The sequence below is a fragment of the Tenrec ecaudatus genome, chromosome 14 (assembly GCF_050624435.1).
Source record: "Tenrec ecaudatus isolate mTenEca1 chromosome 14, mTenEca1.hap1, whole genome shotgun sequence".
NCBI classification, from domain to species: domain Eukaryota; kingdom Metazoa; phylum Chordata; class Mammalia; order Afrosoricida; family Tenrecidae; genus Tenrec; species Tenrec ecaudatus.
In genome coordinates this window covers 86,920,155-86,934,638 of record NC_134543.1, presented here as the reverse complement: position 1 = coordinate 86,934,638, position 14,484 = coordinate 86,920,155, and the positions used below count along the sequence as shown (strand labels likewise).

General features: G+C 40.7%; 1 protein-coding gene across 1 annotated transcript; it reads left to right on the top strand.

Annotated features, from left to right (window-relative positions):
* The first annotated feature begins 511 nt into the window (after window positions 1–511).
* Window positions 512–1,492, top strand: LOC142426661 (olfactory receptor 11H12-like). Its single transcript, XM_075532245.1, has one exon. The coding sequence runs from the start codon at window positions 512–514 to the stop codon at window positions 1,490–1,492; it is 981 nt and encodes a 326-aa protein (XP_075388360.1).
* Window positions 1,493–14,484: the final 12,992 nt, after the last annotated feature.

Sequence of the window (14,484 nt, the reverse complement as noted above, 5' to 3'; positions counted from 1 at the left end):
CCAACATCTCCACCCCCCACCCTCTTTTCTGCTGTCCATCGCCAATGGAGGAGGCTATACCTAGATTATTGCAATCAGTTCCCTCTTCTACCCCACATTCCCTCCACACTCCAGGCGTCACCATTCTCATACTGGTCCTGAAGGAGTCATCTGTCCTGGATTTCCTGGCTTTCCAGTTGCTATCTACACCACTGTACATCCTCTAATCTAATTACGTGCTACTTTTGTGCTCAGTCCTAACCAGAATTTATCACAGATCATCCGTGACTCACACCAACATGTTTAAAAATGAGTTTAAATTTACTTCTTTCTTTCATGGCCATGTAGCAAGCGAGAGGCTCAGAAGTAGGCAAAAGTTGGATTCTGTCCAGAAACAGTGTGTATGGTCCAGAAAGGATGGACTAAATTATTTTTTAACTAATTGTCTTTTTTGGCAAAGGACATGCCCTTGGCCCTCCTTCTCTTCTATTTTAAAATGTTAACACATTTTAAAAGAGCCATATTGATAATAATGTTTCTCTTAAATTTGCAGAGTGCTGACCCAATGAATGTCTCTAAGCCAGACTCCAGTTTTGCTCCCTTGAGTGAATTTGTACTCCTAGGTTTCTCCTTTGAGTGGCAGATCCAGAGCCTCATGTTCTCACTCTTTACCACAACCTACGTTATGACCTTAACAGGAAACGGTGCTATTCTCTGTGCAGTGTGGTGTGACCAGAGACTTCACACGCCCATGTACATATTCCTGGGGAATTTCTCCTTCCTAGAGATCTGGTATGTCTCTTCGACAGTCCCCAAGATGCTGGTCAACTTTCTCTCAGAGACAAAAACAATTTCCTTTGCCGGTTGCTTCCTCCAATTCTATTTCTTTTTCTCTTTGGGCATATCTGAAAGCTTCCTTTTGGCTGTCATGGCTTTTGATCGGTACCTTGCTATCTGCCGCCCCTTACACTACCCTAATATCATGACTGGGTATCTCTGTGCTAAACTAGTCACTGTCTGCTGGGTTTGTGGGTTTCTGTGGTTCCTGATCCCCATTGTTCTCATGTCTCAGATGCCCTTCTGTGGCCCAAACATCATTGACCATGTTGTGTGTGATCCAGGACCACTGTTTGCATTGGCATGTACCTCTGCACCAAGGATCCAATTGCTTTGCTATACTCTCACCTCCTTAGTTATCTTTGGTAACTTCTTAATCATTCTTGGATCTTATACTCTTGTCTTGGTAGCTGTGTTTCGTGTACCTTCAGCTACTGGAAGAAATAAAGCCTTCTCAACATGTGGATCCCATTTGGCCGTGGTATCACTGTTCTATGGCTCCCTGATGGTCATGTATGTGAGCCCAGGACTCGGACATTCTGCTGGGATGCAGAAAGTTGCAACATTGTTCTATGCTATGGTGACCCCGCTCTTCAACCCTCTCATCTACAGCCTCCGGAATAAGGACATGAAAGCAGCCTTGAGGAAAGTTGTGGGGCTTTCTAGTGCAAGGTAGGATAGGCTATATGACTCCTCTATGATTAGGTCAGTATAGTCTTACACTAAATAATCAGAATTGCCTAATTCTCCAAAGTTTGTAATAATCATATTGTATCCTTTGATACTGATTTGTTTGCGTTATTGACTTCCACATCTATAAGATCCTTAGGAGACCTACTTGTTTGAATGGTTAACAGTTCAGGTCCACCTGTGGGTCTATAGAAAAAAAATGATGCTTCCTGCTTCCAAAATGATTTACATCCCTGGAAACACATAGGTGAAATTTTACTCTGTCTTATAGAATCTTTGTGAGCTGAAGTATACTCGATGGCAGTAGGTTTTGGGGTTACATGGAACCGTTTACAATGATAAAATAGATTGTGCAGGTCAATGGATCTATTGAGTTCCTCTTTCACACTTCAACTGTGTATTAGCTAAGGAACAGTTAGGTGCTTTTTTTTGTTGATACTTTTCATATGGCTTATGTATGATAAATGTTTCTTACTTCTACTTGAAAACAAATTTATAAAGCAAAAAGATCTATCAAAGTATAATGTTTGTGTGTTTTGCTGATTTAAAATAAAGGAAGAAAAGCCTTTCTCTTATCTGCTATTTTTATATTTCATCATTGCCTTTAAAGAAACTCTCAGAAAGAATTTTTCCCAAGATTTCTATGACCTAGTAGTCTAGCTTTATGATATCCATCTACATGTTGGTTTCTTTCCATATTACATCATTGTAGTCTCCTAAATGCACACTTTTATTCCATCTGTATAGTACCTGTAAAAGTATTTCAAAATACAAGATTAAGTTATTTTCTTTTCAACTAAATAAAATATCTTCTCCTAAGTGCTGGAGAGGAAACTGGCTCACTTGAACTCAAATTAGTAGCATTAAATGTGCTGCTGAATAATAGCCGATTTTCTCATTATTATTTGTTGCTGAATCATATAATGATTACACTTAGACTGTTATTAAAAGAGCATCCCAAATTCAACTTCTCTAACACAACACTTTAACTACATTTTTTACTTAATATGATTTTAAATTTATTTTCTTCTTTATAATTATCATTATAAAATAACTTTATTTTCTTCTTTATAATTATCAGTATAAAATGATATCCAATTGTGTAAATTTCATGTGTTTAGATGAAAATGCAAGGAGAGTTTTCCTGCAAGGACAGTTTTTCTTGCAAGTAGCTTGAGGTACTTTGTGAAGCATATTAAAAAACAGAATTTTCAGGAGGTGGATTAAGATGAAAAGAGATATTTCACTACTAGACAAAAATGACCACTAACAGAATCGGCACTTAAATTCAGAGATAAAATTACTGAACATTCCCACATCCTCCTGCCATGTACTACCAATCCTTTTGTTGGCTATTAAAGTTGTTTCCACTTGTTGTATATTTTAAAAATGAATTTATATAGGTTTCATGAAGAATCGCCATGATGATATTTTGAATCTCTAAATTAGTGCTTATCATCTAATCCAAAATCAGAAATCTCCTGAAAGGTCTAAATGCAATTATTATAATGTGCATGTAATAATTTTCCTTTTACCATTTTCATCTTATAACACTTTCCTGGGAAAGAAATAGCTTATTTATTTAAAACGCAGAAATGTACTTATGAGTTTGGTCATGGACAGCCAGGTGAGAAATTGTTGAGTCTTTGGGTAAATCTTACTTATCAGAGTCCAGCCAGGGATCTGTCACTTACAGTCTATTGAGAAGGTTTCCTAGCACTCTGACCCCTTCCCAAGACATGAGGTCAGACCAGTAGAGCTCAACAATAGGAATCAATAAACTCATAGACTGACCTAAGAACAATTCATTGGTTCTCTTGACATGTTGCTATTCAATACTGACCCTCAAGAAGAACTCACTAAAGACACAAGAGCTATATCGAGTGTGGTAAAGAAAACATATTGAACCTGAATAATAGAAAGGATATTGTCTGGGGTCTTAAAGGCTTGTCTTAAAACAAGTCGCTATCTAAGTGAGATATAAACTAGTCCCCATGGAATATGCACACCAGTCAGTATGTGCCAAGGAGTGTTAGCAGTAAAATGCAAATCTAAAGGAAGAGTCCAAATTGTGAACACCCAGTGTGCAGAAAGCTGTGGGTGACAGTGGAAGTGCAAAATGCACGTGTAGGGTCCCCAGGGGAATAAGTCTTCATGAACCCCTCTGAACCTTGTCCTGCAGTGTAAAAAGCCTTGCTATCAGACACAGGAAATCATAAAGTTGATTATGGCAGATATAGTTAGATTGAAATTATCACTTTAAAAATCATTTTATTGGGGTCTCGTACAACTCCTATCACAATCCACACATACATCCATAGTGTCAAACACATTTGTACATTTATTGCCATCACCATTATCAAAATACTTGCTTGGTACTGGAAGCTTTGGTATCAGCTTCTCATTTTTTTGTTGCTCTACTTCCCCCACCATCATGAAGCCTTGATAATTTACTCTTTTTTTTCATGTCTTACCCGGATCTACGTCTACCTTCACCCACTTTTCTGTTCTCAATCCCCTTGGGAAGGGGTTAAATGTAAATCAAAATTATCATTTGTTCTCTTTGACACATTTTAAATTGTTGCAGTTTTTCATATTTTCTGTCTTCTTTGTGATTAAGGTTTTCTCTCTTTTGCCATTATTATTAGAGGAGTGGAGTTATTTCTGTCTCTGTGTTGTATATTATTTTCTATATATGAATTCCATATGAGAGAATCGATAGAGACTGTAACTGGATAATACTTACCTAAGGGCATGGCAGGAGAGTTTGGGGAAAATGGAGAGCTAAAAATAAAGAGCATGAGAAGAAGTAAATGTTCGGTCATTGATTGTAAGATGATTGCACACCCTTCCGCATATATTGAATTTCATAGTATGTAAATTATAGCAGTAAAATATTTTTAAATGAATAAGTATTTAAGACAGGCAATATTTCCACCATAATCTCAAATGTATCTCTCTTGAGTTATTAAATTAGGACATTTTTGCAACAATTGCCTTTTTGGTTGTGACTTCTCATAAACCTATAATGTAGATTTATGAGAAAATTTATAATATTCTTTTTTTTATAATATTCTTAAAATAATAAGCTAAGAACAGCTACAGCACTGGAGACACAGTGCGGGAATTGTGCCAAGTCGGGCTCCTACCACACTAGGGGTTTACAGGAGGGAGCACAACAGAGCAGCAAGGGGCGCAAAGCCACAAATTCCCCAAGGAATACCGAAAACAGACTTTAGACTGTGGGGCATGGGCTTGGCATTGCATCAGACGCGATCAGAAAACAATCATCAGGGTCAGCAGACAGGCCTTTGACTATTTATAGGATATTTTCCCTCTGTTTTTAAATGTCTATCTATATATGCAGGATACATAATACCGAGGGGGAGATACGGATGTTTCCAGGGGACATAGGAAAGGAGGCGGTATGGTAAAAGTAGCAGGGACCAACACACCCATGGATAAGGGGTAAAGAGAGATCTGACATGGAAGGGAGGAGGGCATAGAATGATGGTGGGGTTCAATCAAGTACAATGTAGGGGAGAGCAATATGGAGAGTTGATTGAAGGTACCGCATGATGCTGGGACATGTGGAAAGTAAAAGGAAATAAAGACAAGAACAAGGAGGCAACAGACAAGTACAGAGGCATAAACATAAGCATGCACATATGTAAATATTTTAATACATAACCATTGGGATATAGGCCTATGTAAATATATTTATATGTTATCGATTAAGGTAGCAACAGACATTGGGCCTCCACTCAAGTCCTCCCACAATGCAAGAACATTTTTTATTTATAACCTGGCATTCTGTGATGCTCACCTTCCTTACACGATTGCTGAAGACAGAATATATACATAAGCAAATATGGTGAAGAAAACTTATGGTGGTGGCCTATTACAGGATGGAACATCTGGGGTCTTAAAGGCTCAAATGTAAAAGGTGGTCATCTACCAGGGAAGCAACAATGCCCACATGGAAGAAACACACCAACCCCTGTGATCACAAGGTGTCGTCAGGATCAGATATCAGGCATCAGAACACCCAAAATAAATAACCATTGCAATGTAAATTCGGTGAGGCGGGGTCAGAAAGGAGACCCAAAGCCCTTCTGTAGACAAGTGACCATTCCCCTCACAGAAGACTCACAAGGAAAGGCCTAGCAAGCCAAGGTGCACACAGTACTGATGAAACACACAACATTCCTCTGGTTCTTTAATGCTTCCTCCTCCACACCACTATCATGATCCTACTTCTATCCTACAAATCTGGCAAGACCATAGTGTACATACTGGTACCTATAAGAGATTTTGACACGCAGAATCCAGGACAGATAAATCTCTCAGTACCAATAATGAAAGTAGTGATACCATGTGAGTAGGAGGAAGGTGTGGGGACAGAGTGGGGAAAGGGGGAACCGAACATGGTGATCGATTTACAACACATACACACACAAAGGAGGACGAACAACTGAAAGGTGGGTGAAGGGAGACAGCAGAGAGTGTAAAATATGAAAAATAAAAATAATTAAAACACTATCAAGGGTTGATGAGGGAGGGAGTGTGGGGGGATGGAAGGAATAAAAAGGAGCTGATACCAAGGGCTCAAGTAGAAAGAAAATGTTTTGGAAATGATAAAATAACATAACTACAAATGTGCTTGATACAAATGATGTGTGCATTGTTATAAGAACTGTAAGAGCCACAATAAAAATGATTTGTTAATTTTTTTAATAGAGCTAAGATCATGGTTTAAATTATAAAACCAAAACCCAATAGTAAAGAAAGTGAATTCCAACAAGCCCTCCTTTATAGGGTGTCCAAGGCTGACAGCCTTAATTGAACCAGACATCCTCATCTTCCTCCCTTGGAGGCTGGTAGGTTTGAACCATCATCCTTGAAGTTAACAGTTCAACACTTACCTGGCAGACATCAAAGCTCCAATATATTACCATGGGACCCTAAATGCCTTAAACTAAAAATAGAAGGGACATTAACCCATGAAGGTAGATTCTCCTCTTAGTGGCTACTAGTCCTGTTAGTTGGGCAGTCACATGGCCCACTAACACACATTAACCAATTGACTTAAATAGTAAAATTCCCTGTGTTTTTCCTTTATAAATAAAGAATACTGCCTAGCTCAGACTCCCGGTCGTACAACCTTTAAGTATTCTGCTGCTTCCTAATAGAAGAACAATGCATTTTTACCACATAGCCCTGACTGGTTCTCACCCTCATGGAGAGATCACTGAAGACATGGGCACCATAGCAAAGAGTGTGGTGAAAAAAGCAGATGGTGCTACATCCACACGGAGGAAGCACACTAGCCTGTGGGATCCAAATCCGCAGAAAGAAATAGTACTACTGTCTAAATCCTAAATCCCCAGTTTGCTGAAAGCTAAGGAAGATAGTGGTAGCCCAAAAACCTTTTCCAGAGTCCCTACATGGGAGGAGACTCTGGTGAAGCCTGTGTGATTGGACAGGGCCATCGGCAGGCGGATGTCAGACAAAGAATGCTGTGAGTGGACCATAGTGCTGCCCTTAGTCTGGAATGCAGCATCGGGAAATTTGATCTCCTTATGGAGCCATGTGGAATTATTCTACATTTTTTCTTTCCTATGTATTTTTTTAGTTTTCATTTTATTCAGGGCTCTTACAACTCTTATTACAATTCAAACACATATCCATGGTGTCATATATATTTGTACATATTTTGTCATCATCCTTTTCAACACATTTTCTTTCTACTTGAGCCCTTGGTATCAGCTCCTCTTTTTTCTCCTCCCTCCCACACCCCCCCTCTCCACATCCCTTTAATAATTTATAAATATTTTTCTATGTCTTACACCGACTGCTGTCTCAATTCATCCACTTTTATGCTGTCTGTCCCCGAGAGGGCGGGCATATGTCAATCATTGTGATTGGTTCCCGCTACCTCCCCCCATTCCCTTATTCACCTAGTATCGCTGAGTCTCTTATTGGTTCCGAGGGATTTATCGGTTCTGTATTCCCCATGTTGCAAACCCTTATCTGTACCAGCATACATGCTCTGGTGTAGCCAGATTTGTATGATAGAATTGGGGTTATGGTAGTGCGTGGGGAGGAAGCATTAAAGAACTAGAGGAAGGTTGTGTGTTTCATTGGTGCTCACTGCACCCTGACTAGCTCGTCTCTTCCTGTGTCCCTTCTGACAGGGGGTGTCCAATTGAGAGTGATGAGTTTTGCGTCTCCACTCTGCTCTCTTCCTCATTCCTATTGACATGGTTTTATTTGTTTTTCATTTTGTTTTTGGTCTTGCATGCCTGATACCTGATCCCATTGACACCTCATCATCACACAGGCTGGTGTGCTTCTTCCATGTGGGCTTGGTTGTTTTTCAGCTAGATGGTTGCTTGTTTCTCCTCAAGCCTTTAAGACCCGAGACATTATATCTTTTGATAGCCAGGCACCATCAGCTTGCTTTACCACAGTTGCTTATACATCCATTTTGTCTTCAGCAATGGTGTCTGGTAGAGTGAACATCACAGAGTGCCGTGTTAATAGAAGAAGTTCTCTTGCACTAGGGAGTAGGAGAGTGGAAGCCAAAGTCCATCTGCTACTGTAATACTTTATAAAAAATATATGTACATAGATCTGTTTCCCTGTCATTAAATACAAATATATTTACATACAAACATGACTGTATTTAAACCTGTATAAAAGTCCTTTGCCTCCCCATTCTTTCCTCTATTTCCTTTTAATTTCCTCCTGTCCCACTATCGTGTGTCTTTATTACGATTTTGGTAATTCCTCTCTGCTACATTGCCATTGATCAAGCCCCCAAGCTTCCTGTGCCTTTGTAGCCATCAATTTTAAATCACTTATTCTTCCCTTGTCCCTGAATTTGTTGGCACCTCCTTCCTTTTCCCCCACCTCCCACACTCCCTTGTGCCCACAGAATTCTCAGTCCCATGGTTCTCTCCTCCAGATTGTTCAACCCGCTGGTCTTGTCCAGACAGACTTGAATAGCCAATAATCCACCCAAAAACAAAGAAAACAAACATCTCCCCCCAAACAAAAATAAATCAACAACAACTAATACAACAAAACAAAGAAAGAAAGAAAGAAAGAAAAACCAAAAGGGCCTCAGAGAGATGCAGGTCTATCCATTGACCTTTATGAGTGCTTTCCAGTGGAGTCCACTGGGGTGCTATGGGCTGGCCTGAAAGCCAATTTGGCATTGCTCAGGGGCTGCATTGCTTTGCTCCCCTTGCTCCTTCGCTGTGCACCCAGACCGTTTGATCACAGTGCGATGAGGTCAGATCAGGCACATCTACCACACTGCGTCCCCAGTGCTGTCTCCCTTAGCGCTATGTGTCCATGGGGAATGTCATCATGTCCTGTGATGAGGCAGGCCCTATGATCCTCTGTGCATTGGCTGGTCTAGGCTGGAAAATTATCCACTCTCTCATTCTCTCTTCACTTGCTCCTGGTCACACACCCCCCACTATCTGAGCTGCAGTTTCAGTGTAGTCTCCTGAAGTGCATCCCTCTGGGGTGGGGGGAAGGTGGTGCCCACCTAGTTGGGATCGAAGGTCACACTGCAGACCTCTCTATTCAGTCTCTGCTTCATGCCTGTAGTTGCATTCATGTCTTGACGTGCCAGTTGGTTGGTTAGTGCCCTGTTCCCCGGCTACCACTGTCCCTCTCTCTTTTTCCCCCCCTCCTCATTACTTGACTGCCATAGCTATCCCTGGGTTGCGTTTGGCACCCTCCATACTACATGGATAAAACCCTGGGAAAGCATGTATATAGAAGCTTTTGCCATATGTCATTTTTTCTTTCGTTCATTCCTTTTTTCCTGTTGTTTCCCTTAGCAGACTCATGTTATACTTTTGCTTTTTGATTGGCTTACTTCCCATAGCATAATTTCCCCCAGTTCATCCCATGCAGCAATATGATTCGTGGGTTCATTACAGCTTTTTAGCGATGCATAGTACTCCATTGTGTGTATGCACAAGTGATATTTAATCCATTCATCCATTGATGGAAACTTGGGTTGTTTCCACATCCTTGCAATTGTGAACTATGCAGAGATGAACACTGGAGCGCAGATGTCTGGCTGTGGATTGTTCCTGGTCTCTTATGGTATATGTCAATTAGAGGGATTACATTGTCATATGGTAACTCAATTTCTATCTGTTTTAGATATCACCAAATCAATTTCCATAATGGCTGTACATACTTACATGTCCCCCAGCAGTAAATGAGAGATCCTGTGTCTCGAGAGCTGCTCCAAAACATGTTACTTTCTGATTCTTTGAATTGTGCTATGTTTGAGAGTGCTAGATGGTATCTCAGTGACGTTTTCTTTTCTTTTTTTTTCTTTAAAAAATTTTTATTGACATATAAGTAACATATAGTACAATTCAACAGTTCAGCCACATTTGAGAAGTTCTACAATCTTCCCTACCATCGATTTTACATTTTCTTCTTTTTGTACTTACTGTTATTAGCTCTCAGTTCCCCTCAACTTCCCCTGTTCTGCCCCCAAGAACCCATTAATCCAGTTGCTGTCTCTATAGATGCAACTATCCGAGATTTCATGAGTAGAAACAATTTACAACAAAATGTACCAATGACGAAACAGAGAAAAACCTCAATAGGAAAGGAAGCAGAAAATGTTTAAAACTAGAACACATTTACTATTAATCAAAAGGGAGATTGAGTGATAAGGTGCTAAGTTTGAACATAGCTACAGCTGCAGGAATCCACTCCCCAATGCACTCTGCATGATAGCAAGGCTGTTCACACCCTGGTCCCTGGTCAGAGGGGATTTGTTGGAGAGTTTTTCCCCTTCTTTGTGTGTTTTTTTTTAATGAAATATCTACATTTTAACCTAACTGCATCTGCCACAAACAACATTACAATGCTCTGTCTGATAACAAGGGTTCTATAGAGAAGCTAAACCAGGACACTTATGAGTATATAGGAGTAGATAATTTTATACAGTGAAAAGGAATTATAACAGCGAAGCAGCACACCCAACAGGACAGAACGTTCAGATGGATTCACTTTTGTGGGTTCGTTAATATATTCAAAAGTATTCACAACTCACGTGGCCACTAAGCCAAAAGGCCGAAGGAACAGAAAGTCGGAAGTTGAGGAGGCAGTGTGTAGCGGAGGGCAGTAGTGTGGTGGTGACAAAAGTCACCGGGACACTCAGGGTGTGGCAATGGGCGGCTGATGGTGGAGTGTGTGGAGGCAAGGCTAAGCAGCGAGCTAGGCGAGGCGGGTGTGTGGAGTAGGAACAGCATAGCACACGTAATGAAGCAAGCAGCCCCTCAGTGCCCGGTTCTCAGTGACGTTTTCATTTGCATTTCTTTATGGGTAGGAACATTGAATGTGGAGCATTTCCTCATATGTTCATTGGACATTTGGAATTCTGCCCTTGAGAAACTTCTCTTCAGGTACTTCACCCACCTCCTCAGTGGTCAGTTGTTTTTGTGTTTTGTTTTGTTTCTTGTTGTAGGTTAGCAGAGTACTATAGATTTTAGACACAAGGCCTTGGTCTGATGTGTCATAACAAAGGATGTTTGCCCAGTCTGTGGTCTCTCTTACTACTCTCTTGGTGAATTCTTTCAAAGTACACAGGTGTTCTGTCTTCAGTAAATCCCACTTGTTCATGTGTGTCTCCGTTGTGCTTGTGTCCTTCCTTATTTCTGAATACTGATATCTTCCCTGTGGCAAAGTTCTCAAGTTGGTCTCAATGATGGCCCCAGTAGTTTGGGGTTTTGCCTCAAGATCTGTGATCTGCCTTGAGTTTACTGTTGTGCATGGAGTGGAGTAAGGGTTTTGCTTCATTTTTCTACAGGTAGATATCCATTTTATCGAGCACCATTATTGAAAGGGGCATCCGCATCCCATTTGATATTATTTGGGCCCCTGTTGAAGATCAGCTGCCTATAAGCTGAAAATTTTATTCGTGGGTTTTCAGTTCTTTTCCATTGCTCTGAGTATCTATCATTATACCAGCACCACAGTGCTTTGAACATTGCGGCTGTATAAGGGGTGCTAAAGTCAGGTAAAACTAGCCTTCCAACTTTGTCCTTATTCTTGAGGAGTTCACTGATAAATCTGAGTTTCTTCCCTCTCCATATGAGTTGATAAGCAGTTTTTCCAAATATTTGAAGAAACATGATGCTATTTGGGTGGTCATACCATTGAACTTACACAGTGCCTTGGACACAACTGACATCTTCACTATATTGAGTCTTCACTTATTCTTCCATTTCTTGAGGTCACTCTTGGTTTCTTTTAAGAGTGTTCTGTAGTTTTCCTCATGCATATCTGTTGAGTTATTCAGTCAGGTATATCCCTAGATATTTGAATTTGTGCTTGGTTATGGTGAAGGGTACTACCTTTTTGATCCCCTTGGTCTTGTCCAGTGTATAAAGCAGTCCAATGACTTTTTTGTTCATCTTGTGACATTCCTCTATCAATTCTAGTATTGCTCTAGTGGGGCTTTTAGCATTTTGCATATAAAAATTGTTAATACAATCTTCTTTCTCTTACATCAAGGTCTGTATCAGTTTGGATGGTCATTTTCTATGGATTCTTGTTGGTTGTCTGGCCTAGCCTTGTATATTAACAGTGTAGACACACCGGGCCAGGGGAATTATGAAGACAGTAGCAATATGGATGCTTATCTAGGGACACAGGAGGGGAGGAGACAGGAAGGAAGGTGTCAAAAGGAAAGGAGAAAAATTCCAACATTGACTGTGCTGAAGATTACTACCCTTCTTCCTATGCCTAAATTGTTTAATTGTTGGTTGTGTTCATTATAACTAAAGTAGAAAAAAAATCTAGTTAGGGAAGAGGCAAAAATAAAAGTCGAAAGTTCCAACAGACTTTGTGTGTGGAATGGGAGGGACAAGTGAGGGAGGGACACCTTCCACGCCAATGCCCTGCTTTGATCCAGAAAGAGTTTCCCGTTTGCTTTTTCAAGTCTAAAAATCACCAACAATTAAAGAGTTGGAGGTACCAACTTCTGAAAACTCTTATACTGGAAATCAATTGTCCTTAAGCCTCCCACCAGCCTGTTACTTTCTGTTCCCTCCTCACCCTTGTTCAAGATCCTCTTCCCTGAAGGCAGATGGCTGAATCCTTAGGGAGGTTTCAAGTTTTTCTGTAGCAGATTCTGCTCAACCTGCCTCTCCACTGGACCCTTCTAGCCCCTCATCTGCCACTCAAACTCAGAGGCTCTCGTTTCTACATTTGCCTCTGCCTTGTATGCTAAAGAAAAGCTGGTGTGCAGAATGGCCCACAGAACCCAACATTCATGAGAGCTTCAATGCCTGTGGATGCTACTCTGAAATTCTTAACAATTGTGCCTTTGAATTTGTGGTTGATAAGTGAAGTCTGATGGGACAACGGGGTACAAGACAGATGCTGGGAATCTCCTGGCTCCTCCCTGCTTCCTGAGGGGGTCCACTACCTCAAGCATGGTGCCTCACCCAGCACCCCCATAACTGTCCCCAACCTGAGCACCCTCCTTTCTGTGGGGCCCTGAGCAGAGGCACAAGAAGAGATAGGACCATGCATGCACCCATGGTGTCCCAGTGAAAGTATGGGAGCACTACCCTGACGTGGGCAGCATATCAGAGGAGGACTCCACACAAGCCCCTCATCCAACTTCTACTGCTGTCCCCAGCTAGAATCTTCCACCACCATGGTCCTTTACTGAGTCCTATAAAGTATGCACTCTGCCCTGTCTGGAATAGGGGATTCTCCATACTACTTTCACCCAGGAATTATTATCCCAGTAATTTTACCTCTGTATTCAAATGACTGAGATGGTTTGGAATTTTAAATGGAATCTCATCATGAATGCTACAATTTAAACACATCTCTAAAATATTGCTAGAGAAAGTTCTACTAAAATGTGGCCCAATCACCACTACCTCCATTAATAAATAAATAAATATATTCATGTTGAAGGTTCACAGTTCAAAACCACCAGGCACTCCTCCAGAGAATGATGGGGCACCTAACAAAAACAAGAGCAACCCGTCTATAAAAGTCTTTTCTCATTTCTCCAAATGTTGTTATCAACGTCCTACAATGGCCTAGTCCTCACTCAACATTTCCCTCACCTGGCTCTCAACACTACACCTCTGCCTCCTGCAACCCAAAAACAGGGACTTCAAATATTTCTCAATTTCACTTCTGGACTTTTGATGGCAGAGCATATTACAGTTCCTCAAACTGTATATTTTCAATAGTCCTTAGGATCCTGATTTGCAAACAATGGAGCCACAAAATATCACCTGGACCCTTATTCCTCATGAGTATTAAATCATTAAACTTTTAAGGTTTGGTAGGCTATCGAGGCCCAGTCCCGGGTGACTATGTGATGGAGACAGGGCATGCTTAAGTGCTGTGCACTAATAAAGCTCTACTGGGCAGGAGGCAGCTCCTTTAGGAATTGGATCCTCATCATCTTAATTTTTAAAATGGTTGAGGCTCTTGACATCATGTGACAACCTCCTTTCATTGCATAATTTTTAATGAAGTTTTCATAATGCTCCTAATTTAGAATATTTAAAATAGACGTCCATGTTACTTGCTGAAGTGCAAACAGCTTCCGCATCACCATTTCAAATGACACCTGAGAAGAGATGGGTGGACAGTAGGTTGGAGGAAGAAATATTTTTGAAAATTCTGTGTTTGTGCTCAGAACCTAAGTACTCAGGGTTTCTGGCATTTATATCACTAAATATCACCAAACACACACAAAAAACTTCACCAAACTCCCACACTTGATACCACATATCTTTTCCATGAAATGGGAAATGAAGGGCATTCATTCCTGACTAAAAAAGGATTGGATTCCATGACCCAGATTCAATCATGTGAATTTTGTTTCATTTTTCACTAGCACATCAGGAAGACCATTCCTGGGTATTTAGAGATCAAGTGCCATTTAAAATAGAA

Bases quoted from the DNA above. Each gene is read 5' to 3' on its own strand.
- LOC142426661 (XM_075532245.1), top strand. From the start codon at position 512: ATGTTTCTCTTAAATTTGCAGAGTGCTGACCCAATGAATGTCTCTAAG.